The sequence below is a fragment of the Rattus rattus genome, chromosome 7 (genome assembly GCF_011064425.1).
Source record: "Rattus rattus isolate New Zealand chromosome 7, Rrattus_CSIRO_v1, whole genome shotgun sequence".
Lineage (NCBI taxonomy): Eukaryota > Metazoa > Chordata > Mammalia > Rodentia > Muridae > Rattus > Rattus rattus.
Window position 1 is genome coordinate 97,870,049 of NC_046160.1, and position 20,100 is coordinate 97,890,148.

At 51.0% G+C, this 20,100-nt stretch overlaps 2 protein-coding genes across 7 annotated transcripts in view; one reads left to right on the forward strand and one right to left on the reverse strand.

Annotated features, from left to right (window-relative positions):
- The window catches only part of Papln (papilin, proteoglycan like sulfated glycoprotein), a 30,673-nt gene extending 13,719 nt beyond the window's left edge, over positions 1-16,954 (forward strand). The window contains exons 15-27 of the mRNA XM_032909135.1: positions 882-962; positions 1,101-1,362; positions 2,014-2,134; positions 2,419-2,557; positions 3,734-4,187; positions 4,765-4,902; positions 5,152-5,276; positions 5,530-5,683; positions 6,157-6,294; positions 8,303-8,430; positions 8,535-8,643; positions 10,764-10,930; positions 13,920-16,954. Of these exons, the coding sequence (XP_032765026.1) occupies positions 882-962; positions 1,101-1,362; positions 2,014-2,134; positions 2,419-2,557; positions 3,734-4,187; positions 4,765-4,902; positions 5,152-5,276; positions 5,530-5,683; positions 6,157-6,294; positions 8,303-8,430; positions 8,535-8,643; positions 10,764-10,930; positions 13,920-14,095 (2,192 nt within the window). The 3' untranslated portion in view covers positions 14,096-16,954. The remainder of the gene's footprint in view (positions 1-881; positions 963-1,100; positions 1,363-2,013; positions 2,135-2,418; positions 2,558-3,733; positions 4,188-4,764; positions 4,903-5,151; positions 5,277-5,529; positions 5,684-6,156; positions 6,295-8,302; positions 8,431-8,534; positions 8,644-10,763; positions 10,931-13,919) is intronic.
- Positions 16,123-20,100, reverse strand: part of Numb (NUMB endocytic adaptor protein) — a 123,129-nt gene continuing 119,151 nt past the window's right edge. For 5 of the 6 annotated variants that reach the window (XM_032908103.1, XM_032908102.1, XM_032908104.1 and 2 more), the window contains 2 exons: positions 19,053-19,199; positions 16,123-18,211 (listed from right to left, as the gene is read on the reverse strand). In XM_032908103.1, the coding sequence (XP_032763994.1) occupies positions 17,496-18,211; positions 19,053-19,199 (863 nt within the window). In that variant the 3' untranslated portion in view covers positions 16,123-17,495. The remainder of the gene's footprint in view (positions 18,212-19,052; positions 19,200-20,100) is intronic. The other variant, XM_032908105.1, reaches the window with a different exon arrangement.

Here is a 20,100-nt window from a genome sequence, read left to right on the forward strand (position 1 = left end):
TTGACCCCTGGTGTCCAGAAAGAACAAGTGCTCAGGGATGTCTCCACCCTCGAGATATATAGCATAAATTATATATGAGTACACTGTAGCTGTCTTCATACACACCAGAAGAGGGCATCAGATCCCATTACAGATGGTTGTGAGCCACCATGTGGTTGCTGGGAATTGAACTCAGGACCTCTGGAAGAGCAGTCAGTGCTCTTAACCACTGAGCCATCTCTCCAGCCCCACAATTATATTTTAATTAACCCTATTAAGGCTGATTCTCATTGTAGCCCTGGCTGGTCTAGAACTCCAACATCACTCTTGTAGGCTCTGGGCTCCAGTCCTCACACCTCATAGCAAACACTTCCTCCACAGACCTGCCCTTAAGTCTATGTTAATTATTCCATCAACACCAAACTGAGAGAGCAGAATCCACCCTCACCCTCACTGAGACACTAACTGGGGGAGTGGCTCTTTAATTCCTTATTTAAAAAGCAAAACAACAAAAAACAGTTCTCTGATTTTTATGATTAAAAAAACTAGCAGTTTTATTAAGACTATTAACTACTAAATGCCATAAAAATCCATTTTTTTCTCTTGCTGGGACTCAAATCCAGGGCCTGGTTCATGCTAGGCAAGCGATCTTCCAACTCAGCTGCTGTGGCCTCCGAGTCACTTGGTCTAACAGGACAGTGACTTAATTTTGCTAAAGCTTCAGAAAGTCTTTGATCCAGGCATGTTGGTACATCCCTACAATCCCTACACCCCAGAGGCCGAGGCAGGAGGATTCCTGTGTGTTTAAGGCCAATACAGTCACAAAATCTCTGCCAGATGTCTTTTATGGGTTTGGGATATTGGTTTTTCTCTCTGATGTTGCTTTCTGATGTTCCCTACAGAAGTTCCTAGTATACAGGACTCGAGGACCCGCCCCTCAGACCCCAGGATGCTGTCAGGCCCCCAAGTGTCTCCCGTTGGAGGTGAGAAGCTGAGTCCTAGCATCTACGAAGTCTGTGCGACCTCAAGGGAGCAGACACCTTGGAAAGTGATTTAAGGTAGACGTGGGCTGAGGGGGAGGAGGTTGGTACATCACAGTGGCCTTTCTTTCTCACATTTAGATGCCAGAGACCAGCAGTGGGCTACCCTGGAGAGACCCAGGGCTCAGAGTAACCCCAGAGAGGGTCAGGACCCCCACCTGTCACCTGCAGGCCGGGCCCCAACCCTGCAGCATGCGCCACACCAGCCACCCCTGAGGCCTAGCTCAGGGGCCCGTGACTGCAGACACAGCCCCCATGGGTGCTGCCCTGATGGCCACACACCATCTCTTGGGCCACAGTGGCAAGGCTGTCCCCTGGCTGGGGCCTCATGTCTTAGGAGCAGGTGGGTTGAGACTGTTCTTCCTCCATAGCAGGGGAGAGACGGAAGGTAGGGCTGGGCCAGGGTGAGTGGGCCAGCATCCCTGCCCAGTGCAAGCTTGACCAGCAGACCCACTTTGCACAGGGCTCCTGAGGGACTGCACTGCTTAGGGTCTGGGATTTGGGGCCAGCAACTTGGGGGTGACATTCTCCTCTCAGCCACTTGCCAGATGTTTTGCTGGATGACATGAGGTAAATGACTTCTCTTGCTCTCTTCTGAGAGCCTGGAACAATGGCTGCGGCTGAATGAAGCTGTGAGGGGGATTGCGATTCCTTCTCATACATGCCTTGTTTTGCACACTCCGGTTGGGGGAAGAGGGCTGAGGGAGCCGCGAGGGAGCGCATGGAGTCTGATGTTTGTATGGGCTCAGGTGCACCCCTTTTCTGGTTTTGGAGATGTGCATTGCATCAAAGGTCCTCTGTCGGGGCTGTAGTTTCCTGGGTTCCAGAGGGAGTGAGGAGAGCCTGGGGCATGCAGAATGGCTTGCCCTCACAGGACAGGCTGTGTGGTCAGCCTTAGAGCCTGGTTCTACCTGGATGTTTAAGTTCTACCAGGCTCCGTGGAAGGGTAGGGACAGGGGCAGGGCAGTGAGGGTGGCTGTGTACTGCTTCCTAGGTACGGATGCTGCCCTGACGGAGTGTCTGCAGCTAAGGGGCCCCAACAGGCTGGTTGTACCAGGTCTCACAGCAGTGACAATACTGGAAACAGGCCAGGGTCCAGGGCAGTAGTTTCCAAGGTAAGTGGCTCCCCTGGCAGGCTCACAGCCCAGTGCTACCAGCCTCTTTGCAGCTTCAGCCTTGGGGAAGGGAGGGCTCTAGGTCTGGCAATCTAGGTCATCCTTTCAAAGGCCAGGGCTTTCAGAGATGGTCTCTGATCTCCCCCAGGCCTGGGTGGGGTTCTCTACCTCTGACTCACGGCTGGGTCCCTTCCCTTTTCCTGTCACCCTTCCTCTGGCCAGCCCAAGCTCCCCACTGAAACAAGATTTATTCCTAACTTCCCAACCTCTGACTTCTTCCCCAGGACCCCAAGATCCACCAATCTCAGGCCCATCCAAGCGAGACCAGCGAGTGTCGAAGCTCTCAGTTTGGCTGTTGCTATGACAATGTGGCTTCTGCAGCTGGTCCTCTGGGGGAAGGCTGTGTGGGTCAGCCCAGCTATGGTGAGACAGTCCCGCTTCTGATCCTTAACTCAGTGAATCCTCATCCCCGACCCATGGCCAGATATCCCATTGACTCGTTTCCCAATACATGAGCACACACCAGATACCAGGCCAGAGGGATGTTCTAAGATGTTTACAGATGAGTGTTCCTGTATCAAGATGTTTACATTGGTCTGGGAGGATTTTAAGTAGAACCTCAGTGCTGAGGCTGTCTCAGTTGGTAGAGTTGCTTATGTAGCACGCACGAAGCCCTGGGCTCAACCTTCGGCGCTACATAAACCGGATATGGTGGTGCAGGTTTATAACCCCAGTACTTGAGAGGTAGAAGCAGGATGATCAGAAGTTTAAGGTCATTTTTGGCTACATACTATGTTCAAGGCCAGCCTGGGATATATAAGATTATGTCAGAGAGAGAGAGAGAGAGAGAGAGAGAGAGAGAGAGAGAGAGAGAGAGAGAGAGCGAGCGCAGGGGAGCAGAGGGGAGGGGAGGGGGAGGGGAGCAGAGGAGGAGACATCTCCATCCCGTGTCTGGGATCAGGCTCCTCCCAAAGGAAGGAAGGGCGGGGCAAAGTGGGCAGTGCGCTGTATGTAGGGCTTGTCCATACCCAAGATGGGGTGTGTGTTGCAGGGAATAGAAGCTGAGTTTTAGAGAGAAGGTCCCGGCGGCTGGAGCACAGGGGGATCGACGGGTGGTGCTTCCAGGACCTGTCATGGGAATTTGCATCTGAAGTCTGACAGGCTGGTGGCCCAGGGCTCTGCGGAAGGACAGGCAGCCAAGGCCGCTTGGACCGTGAAGAGAGGAGCAGGCTCCCTAGGCTGACCAGCAGGGCTGTCCTGACGGTCACATTCATAGACCCTCAGGGTCAGGCACAGTGAAGTCCAACTCCCAGCTAGTTTGTGTGAGCACCACACCGCCAGGCCCAGGCTGGAAGGGACATCTGCTTACTCAGGAAGCCCTGGTCTTTTCTTCCTGGGGACTCTAGTTTGGTATGGGTGGAGGCTGTTGTGATCTAAGCAAGTCTAGGACAGATCCTGAGAGTGTCCTGGGCTCCTAGGGGAGGTCAGGGGTCCTGGCAAGAGAGGGGCTGTGCTTTACAAAGCAAGGCAGGTGTGTTCCGTAAGTGAGTAGCGTTCTCACGGGCCACCCAGGTGACACGTTCCATCCCCAACCCACAGCCTACCCAGTGCGGTGTCTGCTGCCCAGTGCTCAAGGATCGTGTGGAGACTGGGCTGCCCGTTGGTACTTTGTGGGATCAGTGGGCCGGTGCAACCGCTTTTGGTATGGCGGTTGCCACGGGAACGCCAATAACTTTGCTACGGAGCAGGAGTGCATGGACACCTGCCGGGGGCAGCATGGGCCCCGCCGCCCTGAGGCAGGAGCAGCTGGACATCGTGTCCACATGGATGGTGGTCAACATGGTCCCGGAGGCCAGCAGGAACCTGATTGGCACAGGATAGAAGCCACAGTCCCGAGACTGCCCTCACCTTCTGGAAGCCCTTGGTCAAGAGAACAAGAGCCTGGACCGGGGCAGGCGCCACACATCCCAGCCCATGGGAAACGGCCCAGAGTCCCTGGACTGGATAGAGATGCTAGGCCACCAGTGCGGCCTACGCACAGCCCCTCCTACAGGTGAGCCTGCTTCCCAGGTAAGGGCACAGGATGCCCAGGCTAGCGCTGAGCCCCATTCTATGCTTTTCTGACCCCTAGACAGTCCAGCCGGGTGGGTCGTGTCATCATCTCGTTACATAGGGATGCGGAGGGATAGCAGAGGTACCGGCTCCTAGAGTCGTTCTCTGACCTTAGCCACTGTACCAAGGTCTGTGTCCAGGTAGAAATCTAGCTCCGAGCCTCAGTTTCTTCACTTGTAGAATACGGATAATGTTTCACTCCTTGAATATAGAGTAGGTTTTGATATTGTTGCTATTATCACTGTTATTCCATGGTATTAATAAGGGGTTTAGGGTCCAAAGCGCACACTGCAAGGGTCAAACATTCTGTGTCGTGCGGCCCTTCTCGCTCTCCTCCTACCCCCTTGGACTGTCAGCTTGGATCTGCTGCACAGCTGTTTCAGGGCAGTGCCTGGGAATGTGTCAGGGAAGGCTGGTGTCTCCCGTGGGACTCTGGCCTTACAAATGCCTACAAGAGAGTTTACCTGGCCGTGCTCCTGTGCCAGGGGGCGGCAGATACACACCTCCCATCTCTCCAGGATCAACTTGGCAGGCTCGGAACCGTCCCTGGTACAGGCAGCTCCAGGGCAGGCGGTCCAACTCTTTTGCCCTGGCAACATCCCCCCGGAATTCCAGGCAGGGTGGCAGAAAGAGGGCCGGCCCATCTCCTCTAACAGGTGTGTGTAAATCCATGGTCCCACGTCCTGTGTGAGAGGTTCACCGTAAGGTGCCGGTGAACAATAGCTACCTTTCATCTCCTGTACGTGCAATGTCCTTTCTCGTACAGAAGCCCTTCTGGCATTCCTTAGGAGTGAGAGGGCTCAGAGCGCTGTGGGGCTATATGGTCTCCTCTGGTAGTATGGGAGCTGGAGGACTCTTACTGCCCTCAGGAGCCCGGAAGTCATGTCTCCCCTCACTCCATTCAGGTACCAGCTACAGGCAGATGGCTCCCTCATCATCAGCCCCTTAAGGCCGGAGGATGCTGGCATCTATAGCTGTGGCAGCCACAGGCCAGGCCATGAGCCCCAGAAGATACAGCTTCGAGTCACAGGTTTCTGTCCCACCCCGTTCATTCCCACCTCCCAGGGTCTCACAAAACAGAGTTGGGACAGACGGAGGGAGAGAAGGAGGGGCTGTGCAGGGGCGACCCACCCTAGAAAGCCTCAAGTTCTTCCTTGGGTCACTTCTTCCTGGGATGAAACTACACCGTTGTCCTCTTTTCTCTCTCTGTCTTTGCTGGTCTCATGAGCCCTCTTCCACTCCCTTCTCAAAGCTCATACTTGCTTCTTTTGGCCTCACAACAGGGGGTGACATGGCAGTGTTGTCTGAGGTCCAGCCGAGGCATTTCCCTGAGACCAGGAATCCAGACCCTGGTCACGGTCCTCGGAACCGTGGAATAGGAGCGGGAGCTGGGGGCCACAGGGTTCTCTCTTCCTCACACCCTAGGCCTGCCACCAGGTAACAGCATCCGCCAATTCTCCAGCCTTTCCTGGCCATGGTATCAATGGGGCAGGAGGGAAGGTTTGTGCTGTGATTGGGTTTTGCCACCCAGTGACCTGGAGCTCCGAGAGGTGACAATTAGAAAAGTCTAGCTCCTTGAGCTGGTCTTGAGGGGTGGTTCCATCTCAGGGGACTTGGGGGCAAAGAAAGGCAGCATCTCAGAAAAGGCTTAGCGGCAGATGGGGCAGGAGGTAGGCAGAGACACACTGTGTGTTCAGTCAGCCAAGGGGGCAGGCGGCACTAGCCTTTCAGACCTTACCCCTTCAAGACCACTGTTCTTAGCAACAGTGTTGGTGTCCTAAACAGAACTAAAGGATGGTTTTAGGGAGCCAACACTGGCTAGAGAGGGAGAAAGGGGCCCATGTAGAGGACTCTGCTGTGGGGAGAAGTGGAAGACAGGGCCCCTTAGCTGTGCACAATTTGTTCTGTAGGCTACGTCTGGACCGGACTCAGCCTGGAGTGGTAGATGCCAGTCCTGGCCAGCGGATCCAGCTCACCTGCCATGCTGAAGGCTTCCCGGTCCCCACCATTGAGTGGCAAAGAGATGGGCAGCTGGTCTCTTCTCCCAGGTTCATTCAAGCCCCCACCCCCCATTCTATGGAGACCAGAGCAGGCCTAGGTCCTGGAGAGACAGGGTGGGAAGAGAGGATGTCTGGGCATTTCCAAAGGATGGTTGACAGGCCAGCCAAGGGGTGAGGCAGCTGTGCACGCCCTGGGCGGTCCCCACTGCTGGCTGATGTGGAAGCTGCAGGGAGTTATACAGGTCACACACAGGTGCTAAGCAGCACAGTTCACTACAGAATAGGGATTTGAGGCAGTCGGCACAAGGCAAAACAATACATCTAAGCCTTCAATCCCAGCACCCTGGAGGCAGAGGTAGTCTCTGTGGGTTAAGGCTAGCCTGGTCTACTATGGATTTCCCGGATAGCCAGGGCTACATAGTAAGAGCCATCGAAAGGAAACGTATCCACTCCGAAACTCTAAAACCAAGTTCTCAGCACAAAAGAGATTGATTTATTTGTCTCTGAGGGACTAGGGGTAGGGAATAAGAGACATAAGAGCTAGAGGAGGAGGGAGATGGAGATGGGGCAGAGATGTTTGTCCGACAGTGGGACAAAGGACTGTCTCTGGATAGAGAAGATATTGTCTCTGGTTAGAGTGGCCCACGTGGTTTATAAGGTATGAGAGGAAACCCTGTTAGGATGAGGTATTCAATTGGGCGTGTTAATTACATAAGCCAAGGGGGGCTTTTGATTGCTGGACATCAATACTTTGATAGCTGGACCTTGGTGGTCAGCCTCAGGAGGAGGAAGTGGCCGAGTAAGGGAACAGACCTTGGTGGCTTGTCCTGATAAGAATGGCTTTTGTTTTAACCCATGGTGAGAGATATGGGGCTGCTTTGGACTGTCCTTGGCAGCTGACTAGACTTTGCCTCACGCTCTAGCAGAAGTGTGGTTTTGCCAGCTGTGGATTATTTCTACAATCGTGTGATTGTATGATGTTTGGAATCCTGGCAACTTTTCAGAGGATACATAAATGCTACCCCCCACCCCCAGGGTGCTCAAAGAAGCAACAAAAGGAAAGGAATTAGACTCAGGGGTCTCTGTCTTCCCACTCTATCCTTCTTTCCCTCCTATCTAGTGAAAGATGAAACGGGATGGGGGGTGATAAAGGGTGGGAAAAAGAACCCAGTTCTGTAGCAAACAAAGGTCAGCTACAGTTGCTAGCTTTAGGAATGTAATCTCATGGTGTTTAGCCAGGCAGAGGGAAAGGTGGGAAGGGAAAGGTTGCCAACCCCAGTGCTGGAATTACAAGCATACCTGGCCTGCCTTCTTCCCTCTGTACCCCCTTTTAAGTATGGATTCTAGGGGTTGAACTTAGTCCTTATGCTTGCACGACAAGCACTGTGTTATCTCCCTAGACATCTTTGTGGTGTGTGTGTGTGTGTGTGTGTGTGTGTGTGTGTGTGTTTTCTGAGACAGGGTTTCTCTGTGTCTTCGTGGTTGACCTGAACTTGCTCTGTAGATCAGGCTGACCTGACTCAAGATTTCCCCTGCCTTTGCTTCCCAAGTGCTGGGATTAAAGGCTTGCGCTATCACCACCTGGCTTCCCCCACTTCTGTTTTTTGACATAGGGTTCAGACTGGCTTGGAAGTCACTATGTATACCAAGCTGGCATCAAAAGCTCATGGCATCCCTCCTGCTTTGCCAGGCTGAGTGCTGGGATTATAGCTGCCACACCTGGCCCCATATAGCTTTTTTTTTTTTTTTTTTTTGGAGCTGAGGACCGAACCCAGGGCCTTGCGCTTGCTAGGCAAGCGCTCTACCATTGAGCTAAATCCCCAACCCCATAGTTTTTAAATAGGAAAATGTGAAATAATGTGCTGCCGAGTTTAAAAGCAAGGTGTTACCAAGTTATTAAAGTGTAGGCAGCTGCACTGTGTGGGCCCTCATCGGCTCTTTGAGTAGACATGTTTGAACAGTAGGTCCTGTTCAGCCCCCTTCCCCACTCTGCTTCTCCTGATCCCAGCTCAACTCCTACTTGGGTCAAGGACAGATGACTCTGTTTGGTCCCCAGGCACCAGGTGCAGCCTGATGGCTCTCTGGTCATCAGCCGAGTGACTGTGGAAGATGGTGGCTTTTACACTTGTGTTGCTTTTAATGGGCATGACCGAGACCAGCGCTGGGTCCAGCTGAGAGTTCAGAGTAAGGAGGAAGTCCTGAGTGGGGGTGCAATGGGTGTCAAGTGGTGTGAGGTGGCAGAGGAGGGGTTGAGGAGTCAGCCACTGACAATGTCTTCCCATGTTTAGGGGAGCTGACAATCACAGGCCTGCCTCCTGCCGTGACTGTGCCAGAGGGTGACACTGCCAGGCTTCTGTGTGTGGTGGCTGGAGACAGTGTGAACATTAGGTGGTCCAGGTAAAAAATTACTCTAGTCAGTTTCATTCTGCCAGAAATGCCACGTGCTCTGAGGTCTAGGGCCAGGGTGGAGGCTGCAGCAGCCTCTTCCTACACCACAAAGCTCCAGAGGACAGTTTTTCCACTGGCTGGGCTACAGTTTCTTTTTCTCTTGGTAATTTTGAGACAAGGTTACACTTTGTAGCCCGGGCTGGCCTGGAACTCTGTAGATCAGGCTGGCTTCGAACCCAGAGATCTACTTGACACTTCCTCCTAAGTGTTGGGATAAAAGGTGTATGCTACTACACCAAGCAATGATTTCTTAATTTTAGTATCACCAAAATATTGGATCAGACAAACTTGCTGTTTTAGGCCTGTTCTAGCAGCATCCTGAACGTCCACATACTAGAGCCAGTAGCATCCTCTCTGCCCAGGATAAGTCATTGAACAGAATTCCCAGACATGGCTGCTTCCTCCATATTGAGACCCACGAGGCTGCACGCAGCTTTGGCGACTTCAATGTTTTTCCCAAATGTACTAATGTGTATGTGTACAACATACATGTCTGGTGCCTATGGAGGTGAGAAAGAGAAAGGGGGAGGAGCCGGAGCTCCCGGAACTGGATTATGGATGGCTGTGAGCCACCACGCAGTTGCTGGAAACTGAACCGTGATCCTCTGCAAGGATGAGTTTTTGACTGCTAAACCAACTCGCCAGCCCCGACTTCAGTGAACTGATCCAAACTGCATCAGAACTTTGGTTACTGAGATTTGTCTGGAGATTTGGGGGTCACTTGAGCTCAGTGCACTATGAGCTGAGAGGTGGCCCTCAGGTTTCCCCTTGGTGCTGACTGGGCATAAAGAAAAGTAAGGCTTTGGATCTGGGAGTCAGAGAAGCAGCCCAGGAGGTAGAGAGAGGAGACGATGCTCTTGGGAGGAGTAACAAGTGGCCAACAGCAAGCATCCTGGAGGGATGCATTGGTGACAGTGATGCTGTTGCCTCTCGGGTGGCCTTGATGCCAGGGGCTTCAGTGCCTGCTCACACAGTCCCCACTTCACAGCATGGGGACATCTTGCTGCATCTCCTGATTGTTGTTTTATCTACATCTAGCCCCTGCTCCATCAATCGCTTCCCTGCCCCTACCACCACAGGATGGTCTCAGTCTTTACCTCATCTGTGGCGATGTCCTACTGGTCACTTGTTTTCTCAAAACACTCCCTTCCCATGGCTTCCCTCGTGTCCTCAGAGCTATTGCCTGGACAACTCTGGGGACGTACCCTTCCATGGGAGCCAATGATATACTCCTGGGACTGGACTTTCCAGTTCCAGATCTCAGACTGGACATCTCATAGGCACCTCAGATTCAAAGCACCATCTCACTATTCATATCTTCTCACTTGGAGGGCATCAGTGAGCTGAGACCTGGTCACCTGCTTGTTCTCTGGGGAGAGGTGGTGGACCCCAGAACTGCCATTGCCCAGTGACCAAGCTGTCTGCTTGTCTCCACCTCCAACACCTGACTTTCACTGCTCTACACTTCAGTGTCCTGTCATCTTGTCCATGTGCATGAAGCAGCACCTACTCCCTGCTTGCCCTTCTTCCAGGCCACCCCAGCCAGTCCCTGCTCCACTCGAGCCCCCAGTCACTCCCATTGCTAGCTTAAACATTTGCTAGGAACCCGGGATCCTTACTGGCTCTCTCCACTTTCTTGCTGTGGCTGTGAAGTTCTCAGATCCCCACTTTCCTCTTCTGTTGGCCAGCCCTATTGCTGCCTCCCCTCCTCAGGTCAGTTGTCTCTTTGTGGGAGGCTCTCGGGACACTGGCATCCTCTCCTGTGCCATGAAGGCACACGTTCCTTTCCCCTGACATGGGAGCCAGCATTTTTCAGTGACCAGCTGGCGTGGGCTCCTTTGTGGATCTAAGGCAAACCTGTAGCTCTGAAGAGTGTGCTGAGTTGTGCCACTTTGCTTTTCTCCTACCAGTTGAGAGCACCTCTTCCCTGAGGTGTCAGCTGCCTGCCCTCATTGGGAGAGAAGGTTAGCTCAGAACAGCCTTGGCTAATGTCTTTCTCATCTCCCAGGCCTCTCAGGGCATGTCTCCACAGGCCCTGGATGGCTCTCCCAATGTTCTCTTCCATCCAGGAACGGACTGCCAATACAGGCTGATGGCCACCGTGTGCACCAGTCCCCAGATGGCACACTGTTGATCCACAACTTGAGGCCCAGGGACGAAGGCTCTTACACATGCAGTGCCTTCCGTGGGAGCCAGGCTGTGAGCCGCAGCACTGAGGTGAAGGTGGCTCTCCCAGGTGAGAAAGGCTCATCGTGGGCTTTGCTGTCCTGAAGGCAGCTGAGCACCGAGGGCCACAGGCTTAGTGATCCAAGACGCTCGCTCTCATCTGTGTCATGTTCCAGTTTGTGGCACTGTAACTGGGATGGGCATTTATTATGGTCTCAGAGCCCCACTTTACTGGGGTTACCCCACAATCTAAGGCCAAGGTGAAGATATAGCAAAGTGTTCAGAGTTCTGTCACTCAAGGTTACTAGCTTTATTCTTAAGAATAAGATTGGCCGGGATAATGTTTACCGTGGATGGACCACTAAAGTCTACAGATTCTAATCAGGGTGGCAGAGGCCCCGAGGAGCTGGGCTGTGGCTCAGTGCAGAGCTCTTGTCTAAGGCCACAGGCTCTAGCCCAGCACCTTAACAAACACTTAGAATGCACGTAAATGGAAGATCTCATTCTTAAAGGCACAGGACAGATCCTTTGTTGTTGGCATAGTCTCCTTCCCAAATCATATAATGTTTGTAATTTAAAGATAAAGATTAAAAAATTTTATATGAAAATGGCTGTAGGATGGAAAAGTGTGTTTTTGATTACCTAGGCACGTAACAGGGCATGGTCACCCTCATCCTTTATACACGAGACAGGCACCAGAGAGCGCCAGGGGCTTTCCACTATTCACACAGATTTGTGGCCAGCTGGGAATCAAACCCAGGCTTTTTGACTCCTGATTTTACTTACTTGTTTATGTAGCCCAGGCTAGCCTTGAATTTGCTACGTAGCCAAGACTGGTATAAACTTTAATCTCCCTGCTACCATGCCTGTTTTGTTGAACTACATCTCAGAACTGGTGAAACAGGGCTGTTCAATGTTCAAACTTGCAGGAGCTCTGTGTTTAAGTGACAGGGCAGGAGGGGCCCATTCACAGTGCTCTCCACAGATCTCAGTGTTTCAGGGAAAGACTGAGCCCCAAACAGCTCAAAGCCTCCAGCCAAGCAGCCAGTTCTCACAACCTGAGGTGCATCCTGGAGAAAGGGTCCTTGACTCCTTGGTAACGGCACCAACTGACTGGTGTGCTTGAACAATGCCTTGCCACTATAGGAGGTCTGGCCCACTGGGGCAGGCTCGGCTGTCTTCCTAGATGCCAGGCTGAGTTTGGGAATGGCCAGGGGTTGAAGGCGTGTGTTAAAATGTTGCTTTGTGAGACTGACACTCAGGCTCCCTTCCCACTGTGAACTCCCTGAACTCCCTGGGACCCTGGACTCTCTGCAATACAGAGACCCACATGGCTGTAACTCTGTGTGTGCCTGTGTGACGACACTCTGGTGACAGTACCATATGGCAGGACTTCTGCCTTTGATGTTTCTAGAAAAATCCCACTCACCTATCTATACACTGAACAAACTAATGAGACAACGAAAAACCAGAATGCAGATTTACTATGGTGAAGAGAACAGTCATTTTGGGGACTGAGGATTTGAGCGTGGTGACACACACCCATGAATCCTAGCACTTGGGCTGCACCGGTAGGAAGACTGCCAGTCTATGAGTGACATATCCTGACTTAAGACAAAAGGCAACAAAACCTACCACAAAACCGAACACTGGAGGAAATCTGGACGCTCACATTTGTGGTGAGCGGCAGATGTGTCTAAGCGAGGGATGACAATGGGAGCTTGTTTGACAATGGTGATTAGTAGGCTACTGTTGGGCTCCCGGAGCCCACCCATGGCCACAAGCCCTCCTGTTCTCTTCTGTATGCTATCCACCTTCACGTGTTTTGGAGGCATCTCTCCAGAACCCTAGCTGCCCCCTTCCTGCCTGCCTGCCTTCCTCCATTGACCGGGCTGCAGATCTATGCTTACTCACTGGTTCGGAGTCACACGGTGTCTCACACTGCCAACTGGTGGCACTGGCGTCACTGGCATGGGGTGGTGGCTTAGGCTTTTCTCACCCTGGCTTCTTTTGCCTAAGGGTTGAGTGAATATGAAATATTATATGGACAAAGGTGGTCTGCCTCCCATTCTGCTGCCTCCTTTTCTGAGGGAGAAAGCTGTGGTGGAACCCAGACAGTGGTAGGCACTCAGGGTGCTGCTGTAAGTGGGTTTTGTGTCATAGATAAGCACCCTATACTCTACCAAACTATACCCCTAGGCCTTTCTTTTCTTTTCCTTTTTTAGTATTTTCAGCTTGAAATAGGGTCTTACTGAGTTGCCCTGCTGGCCTTGAAGCTGTGGTCTGCATCGGCCTCCTGGGCAGAGATTACAGCCCAGCTGTTTTCCACACCATAACTCAGCACAGTCCTTAGAACCCCGCTTTGAGGCAGATGCTTTTGTTTTCTCCAGCTCACAGAGAGAGAAATGGGGGAAGTGACAGTCTTACGGGCTGTTTGGAGCAGCTATCATGATAGCCTGGGGCTTCAACAGCTGAGAGCGGAAATCAGTTTAGACTTTGAGAAAACTGTGTGCATACACGGGTTTACAGTGTGCATACAGTGTACATACATGGGTTTACAGTGTGCATACATGGGTTTACAGTGTGCATACATGGGTTTGCTACCACACATGCATGGAGACAGTCCTCTGGCTGTGCTGGTAGAGTGCCAAACCTCTTGGGTGGTCTGGTCTTTTCATGGTGTCTTCTGAAAGAATAGGGGCAGTGGGGACAGTGCTGCACAGAGTCTGCAGGAAGAAGGGGGTAACTGGGGATGAGACTGGAATCAAACTCTGACAATTACCAGACACTCTGGCCTATACACTGTCACGTGGCTCTTCAGCTCTGGACAGCAGGGCAGGGAGTTAACGTGAAGAGCCCGTTTGATGGTCGAGTCAGGAAGTGGGAGTCTGGGAAAGGCTGTGCTCTGGGCTTAGATAAGAACCACAGGAGGCCCCCTGGTGAGGCCAGCAAGGGGTGGAAGCCGTCATCCCTTACCTGATCAAGTGTGTGTGGGCCACATGAGAGGCTCACGCAGTAGGAGTGCTGCCTCAGCCCTTTCTCTCGTTGTCCTGCAGCAGCACCGGCCGCACAGTCCAGGGACCTAGGCAAGGACTGCATCGACCAGCCGGAGCTGGCCAACTGTGCGCTGATCCTGCAGGCCCAGCTCTGTGGCAATGAGTATTACTCCAGCTTCTGCTGTGCCAGCTGCTCCCGCTTCCAGCCGAACGCCCAGCCCGGTTGGCAGCAGGGATGAAGGCTGGCTGTGGCACCAGCTCTGGATAGTTTGCTGGGAGAAGGGATGGTAAGACGTGGCTTGCAGAGGGAGTCATCTTTCAGATATCCAGGGTTGAGCCCCAGCAGCTGCCAGTGCTGGCCTCCCCTCTAGTGCTCAGCAGTGTCTGCCTGATGTGACCACGGGCTGCTGTGAAGAGGAACCCTTTACACCTTCCCTCTCTAGTTTCTGCTGCATCGAGGACCTTTTATCCGAAATGCTTTGGACCAAAGTGTTTTAAACTTGTAGACTTTACTAACTGAGCATCCCTAACCTACGATTCTGAATTGCTCTGAAGCTTGAAGCACCCAAATGCCATGTCAGCCTTCAAAACTGTCTGGGTTTCAAAGCACGCTTGGTTTTGGGTGAGGGATGCTCAATTTGTCCTGAGATCTACTCACCACTGTAGAGCAGCTGGGTGGGATGTCTGTGACGGGAGGGGGTGGGGACTGCTCTGTGGGTCAGTAGGGAGCAGTCACTCAGGCCTTTTCATCTTCCTGGCAGTGGCACAGCTGCCTTCACCACCATCGCTGTGGAGCTCACAGTGTAAGCTTGGGAAAGCACTCAGCAAGGCAGAATAACCACCAGGCCTCAGTGCAGGGAGGCGGGATGGAAAACCAGAGAGCCTGATAATCTGTGTGTCTCTGTGAAAAACTGGGAAAGAACTACACTGCAGGGACACAACCTCCAGGGGTTCCTGAGAGGCAGGCTGGGAAGGTTCACAGCTTATGCAGCTAACTGGCCTGCTCAGAGTAGGAAAGAGCCATCTTCCTTCGGTAGGAAGCTTTGGAACATACTTGTTGCTAGACAGAATCAAGACTATGCTGGGGCCTGGTGAGATGGCTCAGTGGTTATGGCACTCAGTGCCAAACCTGCTGCCCGGACTGTGTTCTCTGCAACCACCCTGGTGGAAGGCAGAACTGAAGCAGGCCAGCTGGGACTGCCACGCGCATGTGTGCACACAACGGTATAACTGTAAAGTCTCTAGAACAGCAGCTGGGAATGGTGGTACATGCCTACAATCTCAGTGCTTGGGAGGCTGGGCCAGCGTGAGATCCTGCCTCAGAGTAAACAACCCTCAGAACCCAGCATTAGCGGGATGTGGGTGCACTGTGACGATCAGGGCAGTGGTTTTAGTAGTCTGAGCTGTAGGAAGGCATCCTTCATCTTTTAGAATTCTGATTTCTTACTGCTCAAGAAAGAGGCCAGGATTTAGTGAGTTTCCAGGGCTCTTCCCATTTTAACTTCTGTCACTCCTCTGGAAGACCATCTAGAGCCGGTCTAGTAACATAGGTTACTCTGAGGCCAAAGTTCGGACATTGGCCAGAATACAAAGCTTTGTGTGTTTATGCCGTCTCCAGCCATTTTGCTCAAGAAGAGAGCTAAGGAATATCTGGGTGCCAGATATTTTTGTTTGCAGGTAGAAGCAGGGGCTAAACTGGGAGGTGAGGGATGAACTGTTCTAGGTCAGAGTCCTGAACCTCATTCTACACAGAGCACACAAGTGACTTTTCAGTCTAAAGCACAGCTTGGTAGCCTCCCTCTCCTCACTGATATTCTGATTTATTGGCCTTGTGAGTAGGCCAGATATTATAGGTGATGTGTGAACATGCCTGTGTGTGCACTGGGGATCTCATGCATGTAAGCATGTTCCACTGAGCTATACTTTGGGTAATTCCAAGCTAAGACTGAGAAGCAGGGCTGTCAGGCACAGTGGTACACGTCTTTAACCCCAGCATTTGAGAGACATAGGTAGGTGGATCTCTGAGCTCAAGGCCAGCCAGGACTACACAGTGAGACCCTGTCTCTGCACACACAGCTCCACTCTACCCTTGGGTTGGGGCTTCTTGGTGTCGTCTATACTACTGCTGTAGATCAAATTCTGAGCGCCAAAGAGCCCAGTCAAACCCATGAAATTTAAGGATATACTAATCCAAAAAAGATTTTATAGTCACAAGCTAGAAATCAGCAGTAGAGAGAGAATTAGGTCAAAAACTAGAACTATAAACTCATTTGCAAGTAAGAACAGCCCTTCATGGGCAGAAGCTCTACCACGAACATTTATTCTGTTAAAGCAGATTGTAAATTTTCATCAGTACAAATATATATATATATATATATATATATATATGTATGTATATATAACTTACATTTGATTGTAAGGCCAACGTCCGAAAGTAAAAATGAGATGGGACCTCACGTTGTTACCCACTGTCAAGTAGCTGCAACTGGCATGGGATGTTCTGTTCATGGTGGGGCAGAAGAGACACAGACAGAGCACATAAACCAGAATCTCATCCCTGTGAAACTTACAGCAACGAAACTTCAAGGACAGAACCCATTAAGACCCACATTACAAACCAACACAATAGCCTGCATTCCCTTTTCTGGATATGATTATGTCATTGTCACCTTAATGCTAGAGGATTAACATAAGGAAATTGCAATGATACACAAAGATTCAACACATTCCCTAGAGCGTAGATTGATTCCATTAAAATAACGTTAGAATCTCACGTCTGAAACCAGGACAACACTGCTCTCATCGTATCAGAAGTACTGCCTAGCGACTGCGCTGGTCATCAGTAGATTGGTTTGCAATGTGCTACTCAGTTAACGATGAGTGATCACAAAGAAGCCAGGCTCCGCCTACAACTTCCAGCCCTTCCTCCTTTTCCTTCCATAGGCGTCAATGATAAATCAATCTTATGTACAGTCTCTTACGTCTAACCTGCGCACTTTTGGCAAGATTACTTACAACTTATACAGCTTTTAATATTGAGAACTATTTAAAATATTCTAGGTGCATAAAAATAAAGATTTTGGCTTTTTTGATATATATATATATATATTTATAATATTTATTCTGTAACTCAAAATGGAAGCTCAGCTTTGTCCCCAGACTACAGCTCTACTGGGCGGCTGCTGATGCCCTCCTGTGAACCCAGCAGCATGGCCTGCCTGCCTTCAACCAGCCACACTGTCCTCCATGGAGCTCTAAGACAGCCCAGCACTGGGAGGGACGGTGACCGGCCGAAAAAGAAAGGGAGATCATTTTGCTTCCTGTTTTGTTTTATATCCCAGTAAATGTGCTTTGAATACAGATTCCTCTTCAGCTCTTCTGCCTCTCTGTTGCCAGAGATTTGTTAGGGGCCAGAGGACAATGCTTCCTTGGTTTCTAGCCTAGCTGCAGGGCAGTCCTCTCCAGGAAGGCTTGCCTCGCTTCTGGGGACAGCAGCCCTCGCTGGACTGTGCTTGGACTTGCTCCTTGGGACCACTGGGATGAGTGAAAAGTGTGCTGATCTGGAAAGCAAAGTCCCCTTTGCTCCTCTGCCCACCCCTGCCCTTGCCTAAGGACAGAAAGAACCATCATAAGGACCATCTAAAGCTCTATTTCAAATGCCTTCTGTGCATCACTGGAGAAAGGGTTGGTAGGAGAGGGGTTGGTGCGCTGCTTGGGCTTGCTTTCTAGTGCGGCCCACTGGGCCTCAAAAGGATCCACTGGGCAGGTGCCTGGAGGGGCTTCTGCAGGCCTGTTTCCTGAGACTAGCCCGCTGTTGTCTACACCATTGAAAGCTGCAGAACCATTGAGGTGCTGAGCAGAAGGCTTAAAGAAGGGACTGGTGGTAGCACTACTTGTCTCATATTGAGGGAATGTCTGCTGCTTGGCCAGGCTTGGGGACTGATGTGGATGAGTGGCCTGAGGATGGCCTGCAGTGCCAAACACATTGGCTACCATCTGGGATGGGGTGATGCCCACTACAGGCACATTAGAGGCTGGATAGGGCATCCCATTGGCCACAGGGTAGGACTGGGTAGAGACAAAGGCTGGCTGTAGGGGTGGGACCACGCCCACTGGCACAGGCTGAGAAGTGAGGAATGCATGTCCTTGGAAAGGAGGTGCTGCAGGGGCAATGGCAGCAGGCGGAGGCGGCTGGAGAACTGGCTGCAGAGGGGCGGCTGAGACCTGCGGCTGCTGGGCCCGCACACTTTTTGATACTTCTTCTAACCAACGGTCAGCCTCAGAGGGAGTGCGTCTGTGACCAGCCTGGAAGAGACCCGGAGAGGCAGCACCAGAAGACTGACCCCACTCAGTCCCTAGAACCAGAGAGAGAGAGAAAGGAAGAGTTAGAAGCCTTTCTCATTGAAAACCTTGTTGTGTGAATGATCGAAATGCCCCTGCTTTGGTGGGATGAGGAGAACCTGTGAGAGCAATGCCATCCTAAGGCATGCCGAGGCCCAGGTGAGAAACCTGCCATGCCACATCCCTAGGAGAGACACTGGCTTACAATCCTCCATGGGTCAAAGAGCTGGGCACAAAGGGCGTGCATGCCTGTGTCCCAGAACAAGGACTTTTGAGGCAGGGGGACTGAGAGTTCAAGGCTACAGAACAAGGCTCTGTCTTAAAAACTCAAAACCAAAAACATGAATAATTAAAAACCCCAAATACCCCCCAAAGCCAGCAGTAGTGGTGCACACCTCTAATCCCAGCACTCAGAGGCACCGGCAGGCAGAGCCTGGTCTACAGAGTGAGTTCCAGGACAGCCAGAGTTATATGGTAAGATATGTCTTGAAACATCTCAGAAAAGCTAGCAAAAATACCAAACAAGCTGCCAGTGTTCTCTGGGGCGCTTCCGATGAGCCGGCCACGCAGGGCGCCTTCATTTATAGATAGCTGTGTGTGCTACTGAAATCCAGTGAGAAGGTTTCTTGGGGGTGGGGCAGGAACCAGTGACTTATTAAAATTCTATGGTAGCCAAGTCCCAGTCCTAAGAACATCATCGCATCTAATCCTTTTATTCCCAGTTTTACAGACTTTTTTCCACAGCTACTTCTATCTAGGAAAGAATATATTTTTTGCAGTAGTCCTCATTCAGGTAACTGGCCGCTTTTTAGAACTCGCTCCCAGAATCCATTTCAACATCTGTGGCCACCTTACCCGAATGTATGGCTGCAATTTCCTTGTTAGCAGCATCAGGGGCATGGGCCCAAGGGTTGGTTTCACGGACAGGCATTGCTACGGGTGCTAGAGCAGTACTGGCTGGCTTTGCAGTAAGCACATGGAGGGCTGAGTCAGTGCCATTAGCTATAACGGAGCAGACAACATTGCTGGAGTTAATTCATGCAGGGTGGCCAAGCTACCTGAGATGGCTCAGTCAGGCCATGTACAACATGGGAGCAGACAAGACAGAGCACTGGTGCCCACAAGATGCTCGTGCTACCCTGCAGTGGGCATGCACAGCTTTCGACAAGAAGGAGACTGGGTCAAGTGATTGGAGATAAAGTCAAATGACTGTTATTTGAAGATATGTACATGAGAGAGACAGAATGAAGCCTAATAAAAACAATTTCAAATTAAATTGATCATGACTATTCATGCACCCAGGCTTTGGTTTAAAATTAAGTAGATAAAGCATTCGTTCTACATTTTTCTAAAAGATCATATCAGGTCAACAGTAATAATTGGTCAAGTATAATAATTTCTTAGTATGTTCTCAGCACCAAGCTATCAATATTTTATATATGCCAAATTTAATTCTGTCAAAAGTCTCCTCAGTCTGAGATTCGGGACTGAGTTCCCATGTGTTCCACAGATGCCTAAAGCCAGACAGTACCCTACATAATGCAGTGTTTTTACCTATACATTCCAGCTAGGATACAGTTTAATTTATAATCTTGGTACACTGAGAGGCTAATAATTACTGTATAACATATCATAATAAAGTTATTTAAAACATGATTTTTTGTTTCTGGAACTTTCTATTTAATGATTTGAGATAGTAGTTAACCACAGGCAATTGAAACCATGAATGACGGCTCTACAGTTTGCCTACACAACTGGTGAAAAATCAAATGATATATGTTTTCATTTTCTTTAGTACATTTGTCATTTACCACAAAATTTTACTAATTTGCTATCTCTGTCCTTTCCTCATGTCCTGTCCTAATGTACAGAGAGCTGATCGTCCTCATTTCCTTTACTCAGA